The 17,455-nt window shown below is 38.4% G+C and overlaps 1 protein-coding gene across 2 annotated transcripts in view; it reads left to right on the top strand.

Moving 5' to 3' along the window:
• The window catches only part of acot7 (acyl-CoA thioesterase 7), a 263,971-nt gene that overhangs the window by 10,856 nt on the left and 235,660 nt on the right, over positions 1–17,455 (top strand). For both annotated transcript variants that reach the window (XM_060852033.1, XM_060852035.1), the window contains exon 2: positions 9,025–9,142. In XM_060852033.1, the coding sequence (XP_060708016.1) occupies positions 9,025–9,142 (118 nt within the window). The remainder of the gene's footprint in view (positions 1–9,024; positions 9,143–17,455) is intronic.

Genomic DNA, 17,455 nt, shown 5'->3' with positions numbered 1-17,455 from the left:
TGGAGGTCTAGTGGACAGCAAACAATATTACCTCAGATTACAACGGGATCTTAATCAGATGGGCCAATGGGCTGAGAAGTGGCAGGTGGAGTTTACTTTAGATAAATGTGAGGTGTTGCATTTTGGGAAAGCAAATCTTAGCAGGACTTGTACACTTAATGGTAAGGTCCTTGGGAGTGTTGCTGAACAAAGAGACCTTGGAGTGCAGGCTCATAGCTCCTTGAAATGGAGTCGTAGGTAGATAGGATAGTGAAGAAGAGTTTGGCTTTTCTTTATTGGTCAGAGTATTGAGTACAGGAGTTGGGAGGTCATGTTGCAGCTGTACAGGACATTGGTTAGGCCACTGTTGGAATATTGCATGCAATTCTGGTCTCCTTCCTATTGGAAGGCTATTGTGTAACTTGAAAGGGTTCAGAAAAGATTTACAAGGATGTTGCCTGGACTGGAGGATTTGAGCTATAGGGAGAGGTTGAATGGGCTGGGACTGTTTTTCTGGAGCTTTGGAGGCTGAGGGGTGACCTTATCATAGTTTATAAAATCCTGAGGGGCATGGATAGGATAAATAGACAATGTCTTTTCCCTGAGGTGGTGGAATCCAGAACTAGAGGGCATAGGTTTAGGGTTAGAGCGGAATGATATAAGAGACATGAGAGACAACTTTTTCATTCGGGGGGTGGTAATGTTATGAGACACTGATGAACTCTTGAAGACAATCGTTTCAGTTGAAGGAATAGAGCTCAGCCTGATCCTTTTCTCCCCAGTGCATCATGGTTGATACGCTTTCCAGGATGGGTCTTTGGATGGGGATCGTTCCGATTTTTTTTCTTCCCTTTCCCAAGGCAATGACACCAACTGTAATAACCAATAGATTGCATTGCACAATGTTGGTGCTGTGGCTTTGGAAAGTACTTTATTATTTTTCTGAGAATATATTATTTATAACAGTAAAGGATCCAATCCATGCCTTGGCAGTAATTGAACTGAGCACATTAAGTTTAAAAAAAAACTGAATATTTGATACCAGATCAGTTGGCAGGGCAGAAAAAAAAACAACATTTCAAGAGATAGGAGGCATTGATGGAGAGCAGTAATGAAGAAGAGAAGAAAGCAAAGAGACAGAGGAAAAGACAACGTCTGCACTAGAATTCAGAGCCCAAGTTCTGTTAAATTTGATTCAATTGTCCTACATGTACTTGAGTGCAAAAGTATAGGAGTACAATGAAAATTATATAAAGATGCCACATGTGGCGCCATCTTAGGTACAAGTACTATTAGAGAGAGAAGTTAAAGAGCAGCCTCGTGTTCTGTATTCAGAAGTACAATTGATCTTTATTTAAACTCTATACCACATGTGCAGGAGAGGCCAGAGACCACTCCACATCTGGCTTTCATGTAGGGTCCAGTCGATACTTAAATCCAGATCAGATTGGAAGAGAGGTCAATGATGTTCTGATTTTCCCCAATGAGATACATCTATTTAATACATTTTGCATTACAATAATTGCATGCAACATGATCATTTTTCCTTCCCTCTTAATCTGTGCATCCAATCCTTTGAAACGCCTGATCATTGAGGAACACCCCTGTGGACAGCCCTATGTTTCCCATTACCTCATGATGTTACCAGACATTATAATCATTGGGCCTTGGGATTTTACAATGTATCTCATTCATTTATATTCCAAAATAAATATACTCTTTTTCAGTCCAATCCCAGACTTGCTTATTTCGAAGGACTGCTTGAATTCTGTTATTCATTGCTTTCCTTATCAAATTCTGTTACATGCCTTTGTTTCCCACTGTCCTAATCACAGGAGATACAAAAGGAAGTTGGTTCTTACTAATTGCAATAAGATTCATAATATTAGTTCTAATATAATGTTAGTCATATGTAAAGTTTTATGTTCACGTCTACTGTTAGCATTTTTAGTTAATGAGTTGTGAGCAGTTTCTGTCATACCTGACCTTGGAGGGGCAATTAGACGTCGCCCCTCTATTTTCCAGCTGCATTATAAATCATTCTAGTCATGTACTGTCTTCTGAGATGAAATTTACTACCCCTACTCTGACAAGTCTTTTACCCAATAAGACAACATCTTTTTTCATTAATAAGACTAAAGCTCAATTATTTTCACGGCTCAATGAACATGTCTGATCTTCCAGGTTTTTACAAGACATATCCTTCTCCTTTCTCTCTGTTATTGTAGGATCCTACTTTTCTTTGTAATGCTTACTACAAACTTCAGGATGTCTGTTCTCTCACATCCCTTATCAACTGTCTCCTATAGACATCTGCAGCTATTGATTTTACAGAACTCATTGTATATTAATATGTAAGAATCTCTGTTCAAATTTTATCATAGAATCCCTACAGTGTGGAAACAGGCCCTTCGGCCCCAACAAGTCCACACTGACCCTTTGAAGAGTAACCCACCTGGACCCATTCTCCCTCACCGATATTTACCCCTGATTCATGCACCCAACCTACATATCCCTGAACACTATGGGCAATTTTAGCACAGCCAATTCACTTAACCTGCGCATCTTTGGACTGTGGAAGGAAACTGGAGCGCCCGGAGGAAACTCACGCAGACATGGGGAGAATGTGCAAACTCCACACAGACAGTTGCCCGAGACTGGAATTGAACCCAGATCTCTGGTGCTGTGAGGCAGCAATGCTAACCGCTGAGCCACCATGCTACCTAAATTAGGTCCTGTTACCTTGGGATAACTCTACCTCAAAGCCATCATTGTGCTAACTTATGACCTTACTTTGATGCTGGATCAGGCAAGCTAATTTTGTCACAACAGCCGTATTTATGCCAATGGGCGACCATATTGTCTCATCTCTAATGAAGGGCTGCCCCAACAAGTACCTAGGTATAGAATCTTAAGAACAAGGATGAAAGAAAGAACAAAGTTAAAAGTTAAACATTGCAGTAATTATAGAATAGCATAAAACATACAAAATAAAGCTAAAGATTACATACTGTAGACCTTCTTAGTTTTAAGTAGAAAATAAAGAAATAAAGCTGCGAGTCCAGACATTACATTCTTTCTTAAGTGCTTAGTCACAGGGGGATCATACTTCAAGGAATTGCCTTGAGACCGATAGTCCACGCCGAGGCCACACCAAGACCACCACTTGTGGATTTTATACTTTAGGATTTCTAAAGGTCCTAATTTAGTTGGAGATTTATGGTCTGTTAGGGTAGAAGCTAGTTTGGAAAACAACATGGATCACTATTACTGTGAAGTCATTTAATGTGGGGAATGCCTTGAACTATACATTGGGCCTGCTAGTAATAAAACCTGCTCGACCTTGGTATTAATCTGAGCTAACTGTACTGATGTCATCAAATGAAATAACTCAATCAAATAATTTCTGGAGAGTACTAGCTAGGGACAGAACTGTCTACATGTGATGGCTGGAGGCGGTGGTAATGGGGTTGGGCTCAGAGGGAGTATTAGAGATATGTACTTTCTCTCACTTCATCTTTCATGTAAAATGGAGGTGGATTTCTAAATCACACGTAGCAAAACAAAAATGTGGAAGGGATAAGTTCATCCTGATTGAAACATATAGTTTCCATCAAGTGACTTGAGGATAAGACCAACGCCTGAACCATTTGCAAAGCTGTCTCAGTTCACATTTCTAATTCTGCATACATAGTATTTAAATTACATTTAATAATACCTTATTGAATAAGAAACTGTGTTGCAACCTGACCGCAGATGAATCCAGACTTTGCGAATGGAAGTATTGATTAGATATTAAGGTTTTGGATTGCTCAAAAGGTGACTAAGAGGAGCTGGAACTTCATGTGACAATAAGAAAATTTTTGCCTGTCAAGGAACTGAAGAATGACGGTATTAGTTTCACAAATCATTCAACTTGTCTCCTTTTAAAGAAGAGAAATAAATCTCTGCTTATTAAAAAAACTTGTGTTTTACATTGTATATTTCAGAACCTTATGTCTCTGAAGTGCTTCACACTCATTAAGGACTTTGTTAAATGTAATCAGTGTTGTAATAGTGTATGTTGGCTTGTTTTCTGAAATTTCTTGATTCCTACGCTTGTTCTTCATATGTTTCAAGCATATATCCAGCTGATCCTCATTGATCTGAAGAATGGCCTCCTGGCTGAGATCAGAATACTGCAGTAGAACTAACTTCCAACATGAGACGGCACCTTCGATAAAGAAGGGGAGAGAACCACTTACAATGTGTGCGTTCTTTTCATGCGAAGGCAACTTACTTTTGGTGGAAGGCAAACTCACTCTTGAGTTTGAGGCAAAACATTTCAACACTGTTTTGATTTTCATGTTTTCGTTATGATATTCTGACTCAGGAACATACAGGAAAGAACCAATAGAGACATGGGAAAAAAATAAACTCAGGAAATTTGCACTGTAGACCAAGTCATAGTGCAAGCACAATGCGGTCTGTACTATCCCTTCCCTTCCTGGACGAGAGAGGTAACGTGATATTTTGAATTTATTCTGGGTAAGTTGATGAAAAAAATAGCCATTGTCTTACTGATCTCTAATTTGCTTTCAATTCAGCTACAGTGAGATTGCAGCATCCTGACTCAGTTGGTGCATATTCCCTGTCCGCCTGATTCATGACATCTGTGTTCAAGGAAAGACAGTCAAAACTCATGCAAAATTATGCAAGTATCTTGTGGGTGGTTTCTGTGGAATTTGCAACATCAACAATGACATCAGAAGTATCACAAACGGAAGGCTAAAGCTTCTGACGAGTATTTGAGGCTTACAATATTCAGCAGCCTGCTGCTTGAAGTATTTAACAGCAGATACTTCCTATTTTACAATAACAAGTTTTTAAAATTTTGGTTCAAGTGTGGCATTTCAACTTTCTAATGACGACGATAATCAGGTATAGTAATCAAAGCTACTGTAGCTTATATGTTCCTTAGAAGTTCTGAAGGAACACTGTTGGAGAATGTGTATCTAAACTTAAAAGTTACAGTTGTGCATTTAAAATGTCATGTGCGTTTTCTGTTCTGCATCCTAAGTCATTCCTTCAAGAAGGGGAGTAATGTGAATGTAAATTAACCTGTTTATATATACAGTACTAATCTTTTACCTACCCCATATTTGCAGTTAGGCACTTCTAAGAAATTGATTGAAAGATTAAAGGGTGTTGTAGCAGTAATGATTTTGTTGTGATTAGATTAGATTAGATTCCCTACTTTGTGAAAACAGGCCGTTCGGCCCAACAAGTCCACACCGATCCTCCGAAGAGCAACCTACCAAGATCCATTCCCCTACAATTACCCCTGCACCTAACACTACGGGCAATTTAGCATGGCCAATTCACCTAACCTGCACATTAGGATGATAGGAAATTAAGCTGACCACAAACTGTGACCAATTCCGTTGACTATAACTGTAATATGTTCTGGTGAGTCACCTAGAGTCCCTTACTGGATGTATTGACTCGTTTCAGCTCCTGTAAAAACTTCTCACCATCACAGTTGAATCTGTCCTTGAAGCTATCATTTTCTACATCTTGTTGGGTATGCATTTTTATGTTGAAAGATTATCCGGGATATACTAGAAGTTTTTGGATTATTTGGACATTCTCAGGATTAAAAGGGGTTTTATTATTGATTTCTTGGAAATGAAGATAACACTTTCATGCATGAATTCACTGGAAGTCAGTTGACGTTAAAGAAGCTACCATGCAACATTTGCAGGGAACTAAAAGATAGAGTATAAAACATTATTCATGGGAATACCTTGATTTGAGAGGATTAGAGCCCTCTTTGTTAATGGTTACCCTGAAATGCTGTCTGGGCTTAGTGTTTTGTTCTGCACATCCAGCAGTTAAGAGTGCAAAGAAGAGACCTCACAAAATTGTCGATTCACTTCCTGAATTCCTGTTGCTTAGAAGAAGTCTCAGGAAATCTAGCTGAGTTTCCAAATACTAGTATTTCTGTCTATATAATAAAAATTGATGTCATGGAATGTGACCAGTTTTCAACGACTCAAAATCAGGTTGATTGAAATTAGAACTGCACATTTGTTATCAATATGCAGCTGGCAAAAATTGAGCTTCTTCAACAGGATATTCAGTGGATATGAGAAGTCATTATACTTTATCTTTTCTTTCCAAACCCTTGGCCCACAAAACATTTATGACCCTTTTGCATTTTTTAAAAAAGAAACATCTATGTAGAAACTTGTCTTGTTTTTATTGTATAACCATGACTATGTGTGAGCTTAAGGGAATGTAGCTTTAATTTCAGATCATAGCTTAAGTGTTAATCAAAGTTCGCCACATGCTTTAAGAATACGTTTTGTTCCTAATAAATATTAAACTTGATTTGATTAAGAAGTTTCGTGGATGTTTTGTTTTTGATGGTAGTACTAAAGAGAAACAATTGGTCAGTTTGGTATTCGAATGAACAAGTTTACACCAATGGTGTGACTGGGTGGAGTTAAGGAGCTTGATTATCAGTGTATTTCTTCATTCATACTTGTAACACTGTTAGTGATATTCATCTGAAGAAATAATATTTGATTCCACACAAATGCTGTCTATACCTAGCTGTAGCTGATCAAAGCCTCTCTCGGGTCCTGTACATGCTTTGCACTGTCAAAATGCTTCACCAATATATCCAGTGCGAGATAAGCCATGGTATATTAATTAAATAACTCCATTCAAAATGATGACACATTTGTCTTTGGACTTACATTTTCTGCTCCCTGCACTGATTCTACTCCACCTCCTGGCTACTGCCTCTGATTGATGCTGAGATGAGCTGAGCTTCGAACACAATACCTGACCGAGCCAGTCTTGTCAGTGTACATTCTGTATTTATGCCACCCTCAGTCCTTCTTCAAAAATGGGTTAATGTAGAGGAACACTGATCCTGCAGAGGGCTGATGGTAGGTCGTAATAAGCTAGAGGTTTCTTTGCCTGTGATTGACTTTATGCCCTGATGCTTGTGATTTAGTTTATGCCACAATAATTTTTAGATTCCAGAATCAATGTTGAGCACTCCTACGGCCACTGTAGAGCCATGGGTGTAGCTTTAAAATAAGGAATTTCCCATTTAAGAAAGAGATGAGAAATGTGTTCTCTCTGAGAAGTTTCAGAATTCTTTGCCCTGGAGAACTGTAAAATATGCATTGTTGAATAATTTAAGCTCATTTAGACAGATTTTGATTGACAGGAGAGTAAAGGATTATGGGAAAACGGAGTTGAGGCCACAATCATATTAACCATACGCTTGAGCGGCTAAATAGCCTTTTCCTGCCCTATTTCTTGAGCTTTCAGCTGCATGTATCTATCCTCCTTGTGGGATAGCACATACAGAATGTTAACAGGAATTTGGTTGGTTGGCTGATTTTATGAGTATCATTTTGCTAGGCCATTGCCTGACTGGTTTGTGGTAGAGTTCCTACAATTTTTGCACAAGCCCCAAATGTTAATGAGGAGGACTTAGCAGTATTGACTTGGCTGAACCTTTGTTATCTTGGAGCCTCAATTGATGTGGTAGTCTTTCTGGTTTTATTCTTCCTTGTTCTGCACAGAAAAGGTAGTGCTTGCTTTTACTGTTACGTTACTAAATTAACTAATCGTTTATTTTCCTGGTGCCATTTTTTGCCATTGGAATCAATTTAATAGTTGTTAATAGAAACCTCAACTTCTGGAAAAGAAACTGGTGCTTCAGTGGAGACATTAATTTGCTTTAGAAATTTCTGCTCCATCCATTCCTTTACACTTTCTTGGCCTGTGAATAGTCAACACTCCTTGTACCACTGCCAGCTGCTTATCTCTCTTTGAAACCCCTGCTCCAGAAACCTTGCTCCCTCTTTGAACTACCTCCAAAACAGTTTCAAAGGTTTTTCAGTATTTTTTCTCACAGTTTCATATGATCATATAAAGTTGAAAATGGCATAGACCATTTGGCCATCGAGCCTGCTCTGTTTGTAATACTTGTTGTGCAGAAATTGGCTGTTGTGTTTTCTATATTACAATAGCGTTTGCACTTCACAGATATTTAGTTAGTTGTAATATGATTTGAGGGGATTTTAAGTCATGAAATGTTCTATAAAGATATGAATCATTTTTCTTTTACAAAGTTTTGAAGAAACAGACTTCTTTAAGAGTGTCTGGCATAAATTTGCTACAGGAAGTGGCTTTACATTTTTGCTGTTTTTAGTAGAAATCCGGAAAATATGAAATGATTTCAGCTGAAGTGTTCTTTTGCAAATCTTTCATTTTATGTTTCAGTTACTGGTTTAGGTTTTCCTTAGGTCCAAATTTCAGCTGACCCTTTACTCAAGTCTCACTTTCAGCAATGTTTTAAACCACTGAAGGTCCCAACTGTTACAAATAATAAATGATAAATAATAAATAATAAATACAATAATGAAATGATTGAAAAAGAGATAAGAGGCTGAGAAATCAGGCCTAACGAAAAGGATTGCAGACAACACAGCCAATGGTCTATCTGTAATACTTCACTCCACTCTGCTACAACCCACTTTGCTTCACTACACTTCATTCTGCTCCCACTCCCATGCCACTCTTCCCTGCTACACTTCATCCCCTTCCATTTCATTCTCTGACTAACTGTGGGATATTGACCAGACTTAGATACAATGCTGTTCTATCAGCTTTTCTGGTCTTTGTAATCTCCATATAAGAAGCAACATACTTAGAAGCCTTGAGGCATTCTAGAAATGTGGGGAGTTGCAGGTGCAAGTTCATGTCTGTGGTGTGGAATGTTGCAGAACTTTGAACGTGAACCTTGAGTGAAGATGAGAGACTCAACTAATTGGAATTTAATCTCCTAGCGTTGTAAAGGTTCAGCATGAGCAGTGAATGCAGTATGTTAGATTAGAGATAGTACTCATTAGTTACTGCATCACATTTAATGCACATTTGGGCATTGCTCTACTCTGAATTTTCAGTGTATTTTGTTATTAACTACATATTAAAATAAATTTTGATTTTAATCTTTGACCACCTTTGTAAAAATTACAGGATCATGCGTCCCGATGATGCCAACATTGCAGGCAATGTTCATGGAGGTACAATATTGAAAATGATCGAAGAGGCTGGCATCATTATCAGTACCAGGCACTGCAACAGGCAGAATAAGGTGCGTATTGATAAAAATACATTAATTATCAGGAAGTATTGTGGCTCAGTGATAGTGTTCCTACTCTATTCAAATCCCAGAGCTGTATCATAACATGTTCAAACAAATTGATTAAAATAACGATAAAATTATCAGGGCATCTAAAGCTTGGATGAAATTGAATTGTCTTGATAAATGGAAAAATGCTGATGGTGCCACCTTGAATGCTGATTATCTTTTTGAAATGCTTGTAGTTGGCATGCATGTGGGGAAAATCACAGACTTCTTCACATGGCAATGTAGACTTTATTTTGATCTGAATTGGTCTTGAACTCTTTTCAGTAACTGAGCATGGTGTCAGATTTGTACTTTCATTAGTGATCACATTTGACAGGTTTTTCCACTCCACTCCTAATTTTGTCATGCTGTGATTTGCAGCTTCTAATAACAATTTTCCTGATGTTGTACCTTTTGTTGACTGCACTGATGTCATTTCTTCTGTGAGCTCAGAGTTTTCATGACATTTTTCGTTGACAAGCAAACCTTTCTTGTCTACACTCAAAATCATGGCATTCATCTACCTTTCTCAGCTTTGAGCTCATTCCTGGATTTGAGTTATGGCTCAGGTCTTTTTTTTGGTCAGACCTGATAATACTGCAAACTAAAGTAGTTGTACCAACATCAAGGATCCTAGTAAAGCAACAAAATCATACATTGAAAACTACTCCAGAGAGATACTACTTTTATTTTTATGTGAAGTAGTTAACTCGATTGCTTTCTTCACAGATTGACTTTTGTGGTGGGTAAGCTTTTGGAGGTGATCCTGAAAGATAGTATTTGTGTGCATTTGGAGAGGCAAGGAATGATTAGGGATAGTCAGCATGGTTGTGTGTGAGGGAAATCGTGTATCACAAACTTGATAGACTTTTTTGAGAAAGTAACTAAGAAAATTGTTGAGAGTAGAGTGGTAGATGTTGTTTGCTTGGACGTTAGTAGAACTTTTGACAAGGATCCATATGGTAGACTAATTAGTAAAGTTAGATCACATGACATTCAGGGTGAGCTTGCCAATTTGATAAAAGATTGGCTTAATGGCAGGAGATAGAGAGTGGTTGTGGAGGGTTGTTTTTTTGGACTGGAGACCTGTGACCAGTGATTTTCCACAGGAATTGGTGCTATGTCTACTTTGGTTTGTCACTTACATAAATGATTTAAATGAGAATATAGAAGGCAATGGGGTTAGTAAGTTTGTAGATGACACCAAAATTGATGACATAGTGGACAGTGAAGAAGATTATCTAAGATTACAAAGAAATATTGATCAATTGTGTCAATAGGCCGAGGAGTGGCAGGTGGAGTTTAGGAGGAAGTGGGGACTGCTGATGCTTTATTCCCTCAGGTCACATGTTTTGATACAGAGATGATACACTGGTAAACTGACATTCTTACTGAGATATATTTCGAAAAAAAAGAATTATCCCAGGTAGGCAGATGACAATAGGAGAAAATGAGGACTGCAGATGCTGGAGATCAGAGTCGAGAGTGTGGTGCTGGAAAAGCACAGCAGGTCAGGCAGCATCTGAGGAGTAGGAGAATCAACATTTTGGGCATAAGCCCTTCATCAAGAATTTCTGATGAGGGGCTTATGCCTGAAACGTCGATTCTCCTGCTCCTCAGATGCTGCCTGACTTGCAGTGCTTTTGAAGCACCACATTCTTGACACAGATGGAGTTTAATTTGCATTGTTAAAACAAACAAGGGCAGGACTTGTATAATCAAAAGTTGGGCCTTTGGCAGTGATGTAGAACAGAGGGACTTAGGGATTCAAGTTTATAATTCTTTGAAGTTTCCCTTACATGTGGATAGGAAAGTTAAGAAGGCATTTAGCATGCTTGCCTTCATTGCTCAGGCCTTTGATTATTGGAGTTGGGATGTCATGTTGAGGTTGTTCAGGATGTCTGTGAGGCCTCTTCTGGAGCGCTGTGTTCAGTTCTGGTTACCCTATTAAAGGAAGGATATTATTAAGCTAGAGAGGGTTCAGAAAATATTTACCAGGATGTTGCCGGGAATAGAGAGTTTGTTATAATGAGAGGCTAGATAGGCTGGGACGTTTTTCACTCGGTGGGGTAGAAGTTTGAGGGGTGACCTTTATAGAGTTTTATAAAATCATGAGTATAGGTTAGGTGAATGGTAGCAGTCTTTTTCCTAGGGTGGGGATTTTGAGACTTGGACATATTTTTAAGGTGAGAAGGGAAAGATTAAAAAAGAATGAGGGGCAATTTTTTAAGGCAGGTAATGGTTTATGTGTGAAATGAACCTCCAGAGGAAACGATGGATGTGGGTACAGTTACAACATTTGAATGACATTTGGATAAGTACATGACTAAGAAATGTTTAGAGGGATATGGGCCAAGTGGAAGTGGTGAAATTAGTTTAATTTAGGATCATGGTCGGTATGGACTGGTTAGACTGCAGGGCCTGTTCCTGTGCTGTATGACTCAATGCGATGCTGCCTGAAATGCTGAGTACTTCCAGCATTTTCTGTTTTTATTTCAGATCTCCAGCGTGTGCCTTTGTATTAGATTGAATAAATTGGTTCTGACCTTACTCCCTCTGAATGAAGTTCTGATCGGATTAGATGGCATAGTCTATAGCTTTGTTTTATGTGGTGTTTTTGTTTCTAAGAACTGAGGCTATGTGTACATATACGTTCTCTACATGTTTATGTATGGAGCAAAAACTCTTTGGCTACGTTGTAACCACAAGGACAGCTGTCAACCTTCTAGTGCACTGCTCTAATTTAGAGCTGTCCTAGATACATATGTCAGCCAACGTAATTTAAGATAGTTGGAGGAAAAAAACTAAAAACCATGAAACCGTTTCTGTCATCACCAGCAAATTGTACTGACATTGCAATTATAGAATGACTATTAAAGTTACATTATTTCATATACCTGTAAAAATATTTCATCAAAAAGTATCAGTAGAATAAGTGAAGACAGAAATGTTAGAAATACAGAGCAGGTCAGGCATAATCTGTAGGAAGAGTTGCAGTTAACATTTCAGATCAATATCTTTCATCAAAACTGCAAGAAAGTAATGACTTTGCAGTTTATAAGCAAGTATAGAAGCAATTAATTGCAGTGTTTATTCTGAACTGCATGGAGTTAGTTACTTGAACAATGAAATAACACAAGTTAAATCTTGTTTGAAAATTAATTTATATAATAGTATTCTTGTCACAGATTCTTTTAAAGCACATCACATGCTGTGAAGTACCACAACGGTTTTTACATAGGCACAAATGCAACCATTTTGTGCAAAATCAGAAACAACCTGTATGGCTTTGTTAATCTGCTATTATTTGAGGGAGGAAGATTGGTCAGGAGCCAACGTTGAACTCCAAAGCATTTCAATCATGGGAGGTTTAGCATTCACGTTAAAAACTGAAGTAGACACCTGAAAGATGGCAACTCACTGCTGCACTAATTACCTACCTAGATCAAGTCCCGGATTTGGGGTTGAATACTCAACCATTCATCTTGAAGGTGACCAGTTGAGCTGAGCTGAAATTTCTCATGAAATTTAACTATCTCACTCCTGAAAAGGACAAAATTTACATGTACAGTTAACAACTATTTTAGTAAATACTTTAATTAGTAGGCAGCTGAGTAGATAAAATGTTCATCTTGTGTGTATTGACTTGCATTTTAATGAACAGTACAAGTTAAGTAATAGCTGTAGCATTTGTTACAGTAATTGCATGGAATTACTTCTTTATTCAAAAGTGCAATAGTTTTGGCAATAGTTACAGCCATCGTTGTGTGATTTCTTTAATGGAGTTCTTATTTATTAAAATGTCACTGACAGCATGTGTTGTGATAGCCTTAGTGACAATTTTCTGCAATCTGCAAAAGAAAGTTAGAATTCAAAAGAAGCCAAGGTGAAATTCCAAGAAAACCATCATTGATAGACAGCTATGAATTAAAATGATGATGAATTGGTGTTTGTAACTAGGTGCTTCATTTAGTTTTACCATTATGATTGAGCTGCCAGAGTTTTTAGGGATGACATGCTTACATTTCAAATCTTTATTTTAAAAAAAAGTTCCAATAGATTAGTGTATCAACTATGGTTATGATATGCTGTGTGGATGGCATAATCTTTTTCGTTACAGCGGTGTTAGTGTTCATCTCTCAGCTGTGGCTTAGTTGGTAGTGTTCCTTCCTCTGAAGCAGATGATTGTGGGTTCATATCTTGAGTGGGAAATCTGGGCTGACAATCCAACGTTCTGAAGTACAACTCTGTTGAAGGTGCTGTCTTTCAGATATCTCTGAATATCAATATTTCTGAGCCTCTGACCAATAAAGAAATATTATGTTTTTCTCTTTCTATTTCCAAATTCATACTTTGTCACATTGTATTTCATCTGATGTATTCTTCCCCACTCACCTAACTTGTCTGTATCCCTGTGTAGCCTATTCTCATTTTCAGGTGCAAAGGTGTGCAAACAGATTTCTCCATTAACAGCTGTGTCAGTATTAACATGGAGATACTTTAATGTAAATTTCAACTGGAAATTGTGCAATTCACCTGCAGTTAAATACAGTGACAAAATCATGAATAATTGTTCTCTGCCAACTGAAAATCAATTTATTGAATGTGCAGGAGGTGTTTCATTACAGGCTAGAAGAAGTTGTAAGCCCAGTAGTTATTTTTAGTTGGAGTCTGTATTCATAGCATGCAGTCCTGTCCTTCTTTGAAGACTACATTTATCCCAATAGGATACCACACTTACATTGCTCTTGCTGTATTGCCGGATTTGCTGATTCCTGGAAATTGGATGAAGATTGATGAATAATTATGTGACGTACTGCTATGAACCTTTTCGTGGTTCAAGGTGAATGGAACAATATCGTCCATGTGTTAAATTTTGATCGTAATGAGCTGCTTTTCATCCCTTCAACGTGCTGACTCCACAGAAAATTAATTTCAACTTTTTAAATACAATTTAATGCTCCCTGATGGAAACTTAACTACTGCTATGCAGTGGAACACTGTCAGTTCCAGACCCCCGGCATTTGGATTTTCAGCTGGAATGCAGGAAAACAGGGCTGCAAAATTCTGGCCCCATCCAGTGTGCTCTGTTCTTTGTGCTCAGTGAACTCTGTTGTTAGATATTTCTCTGTTAACATGTTAAGACATCATACATCTCTGGAACAGTCAGACCTGAACCCAGAATTCCTGACCCAGAGGTAAGGACATAATCACTGCACCACAAGAGCCCTGCCAACTCTGATTTTAAAAAAAAAATTAACCTTTTTTTCTCATCAAGCTGTTCAGCAATGTTATTATACACTTCTGGAGTAGGTGGCACTTGGAAGCAAACATCCTGTGGGAGCACCATGGGAGGATTCCTCCAACTGTGATCCTTATGCTGGGTTCCTGGTTACATTCATTACGACCCTTCTTAAGAGCAAATAAAGGACATTGACTGAAATGTTCTATTTGGTTTCAAGTTCTTGAAACAGCAAGGGACAGCTGAGTGGCCCTTCCTTGTTGAACACCTTCTTAGTTGCTTACCAGCCATTGTAGGTTGCTGATGTTTTCTAGCTGGAGGATCTCTGATTGGCTGTCCAACTTTGAGAGCTGAACTGCTGTCGTGATTGCACAGGGGATCTGTCTATGTCAGTTAGGGCCACCTTTGTGAAAATACCAAAAGCATCTCTTCTCACCTTGCTGACAATTTTGAAACCTACAAATCGCCCTGACCTCTGTTTCTTGACCCTGTAGGGAAAATCAGATTCCCTGTGCCAGGGGCAAATTTCTATATTTCTCTCTCTGGCATCCTTGCATCCTCATGAAAGTTTTAAGTGAAATTTCCAGGGTGTTAATGTTGGGCAAATTTTACATGTTGGGGCTACATTGACTGTACATTGACTTGAGATAGTCCAGAATTAGATTACATTAATTGTGTATTCATTCTATGTGTGCATTGATTTTATATCATGGTGCAAAAGAATCATTAACCTCTACATTAACATACCATGTCAAAATAGTTCATTCAAGTTACCCAAGAACCAATAAGCAGCAGGACTCCATTCACTGAAAAGAAGCATTGCTTAGGAAGACAAAGACCAGACAAGGGAATTTAACTTCTACATGTCTGTTGGTTATAGTGGTCAGACACTAATTTCCCCTGTCTACTCCTATTCTACTCCTGGCTGATTTGAATCTTTCTAATGCACCAATTCCATGCTCTTCCTGACGATTTCTGAGATTATGAGTCCATTTCGAACCTTATAATCCTGTTTGATTGAGTTGATTTACTGGCCGCATACTTCCAGCTCTGTAATAAATCCATCCACACTCCTGTTTTATGTCTTACTCTGCTGAAACACTCATCCAGTCTTTTATTATCTTTAGACTTGACTTTACCAATGTGGTCAGATGTCTTATTTTTCACGCTTCCACGAATCCATCCAAAGCTCTATTTACTGAATTCTAACTCTCTCCAAGTCACGCTTATCCATCATCCGTGTGCTGACTGACTTCAGTTGATGCCAATCTGGCAACATCTCTATTTTAACATTCTGATCTCTTAGGTTCAAATCAAACAATGCTGTACCTACTCCTTAACTCTTTAGTTTTTGTTGGAACTTGTCGTCCTCTGTATTCCTCTAATTCTGATCTTTTGCAGTTCCTTGATTTTAATATCTCGACCTTCATTTGGCCAGCCCTGAGCTCTGTAATTTCCTTCATAAACCTCTCTGCATCTCTAGCTCTCTCTGTTCCTTTAAAACATACCTCTTGTCACCTGCCTGAAATCTCTTTACCTGGCTTGGTATCAACAATACATGTGTGGAGCATCTTGGAATATTTTATTCTCTTAATATAGTACTAGTTGTTGTCCATTTGTGTTGTAACATATTAATTATAAGGAAAGTCATCAAGTTTATTTGTTTCATGTTATGTTATGTTTCATGTTGTGAATAAATATTTTCATCTCTTAGATTGGAAATCTATGAAAGTTTTATCTTTTTGAAACTTGTTGTTTAATTTCTGTGTGATGCCCTATGACAAACTGGGTGAAATATGAGATGGTTTTTGATCAAATACTTGGAAAAGAAAATAAAGTGTGAGTAATGCATGCAGTGATAAATCCACCTACCTGATTCCCTTGTCTGGTCTTTGCCTTCCTAAGCAATACTTTTTTTCAGCGAACTGAGGCCTGCTGCTTATTGGTTCTTGTGTAGCTTGAATGAGCTATTTTACCACAGTATGTTAATTCAAGGTTAACTAGTTCTGGGTCAGTGCTCTTCTGATAAATGTGAAAGCTTCTTTGCATTGCACAAGCTCTAACTTACAAGTCCATTTTCTTGTTTCTGACCACATATGCTCTGATAAATATTAGTTCCATTCATTGCTACCACCATGTGAATTGCCTCTTTTATTCCACTCAGACTCTTTGATGGTATTATAAGCAATTAAAAGGGTGTTTTACTCTCCAAATTAGAAAATATATTGCTTGCCCCTCTCTTTTGCCTCTATCAAATCTAAATGAGCCTTAACAAAACAGGAGCATTCTGTTAACTGCTGGTTGAATGGAATGACATTGTTAGGGATTCCCAAGATGACAACATTCCTGATGAAGGGCTTATGCTCGAAACGTCGAATTCTCTATTCCTGAGATGCTGCCTAACCTGCTGTGCTTTGACCAGCAACACATTTGCAACATTTATTTTGGAGCTGACTATCCATTTTGTTTGGAGTAAAAGGCCAAAGTCTCAGAGCATGTGATTCAGCTGATAGGAATTTAGAACAGAAGTTGGCCACTCAGCCCAATGGACTTGCTGCATTATTCAATTCGATCATTGATGATCATCTACCTGAACACCACTTTCCCACACTATCGTATGGCATCATTAATCTCCAGAATCAACTGACTGGGAGCTGGGTGGGTGAATGAATTTTTGATTTGTGGGGCGTGGGTGGGAAAGAACTGGACACGCCTCATTCAGTCAGTCAGTTATTTACCCATCCATCCAGCTTTGAGTCAACCACTTGCTCACCTGCCATCACAGTACCTCATTCAAACCTCTACCCAGATCCAAGTCAGCCAGTCAGTCATTCACTTGATGTGCCTCCCACAATAACTCATCCAAAACCTACTTATCTCCAATGGCTCATCTGACTCAGAACTGTCCTCTCGGTTAGCCCTTCATTCCTGATGAAGGGCTTATGCCTGAAACATCAATTCTCCTGCTCCTCGGATGCTGCCTCATCTGCTGTGCTTTTCCAGCGCCACACTCTCGACTCACAATTGTCCTTACA

The sequence above is a fragment of the Hemiscyllium ocellatum genome, chromosome 37 (genome assembly GCF_020745735.1).
Source record: "Hemiscyllium ocellatum isolate sHemOce1 chromosome 37, sHemOce1.pat.X.cur, whole genome shotgun sequence".
NCBI classification, from domain to species: Eukaryota; Metazoa; Chordata; class Chondrichthyes; order Orectolobiformes; family Hemiscylliidae; genus Hemiscyllium; species Hemiscyllium ocellatum.
This window is presented reverse-complemented; position numbering and strand designations above follow the sequence as displayed.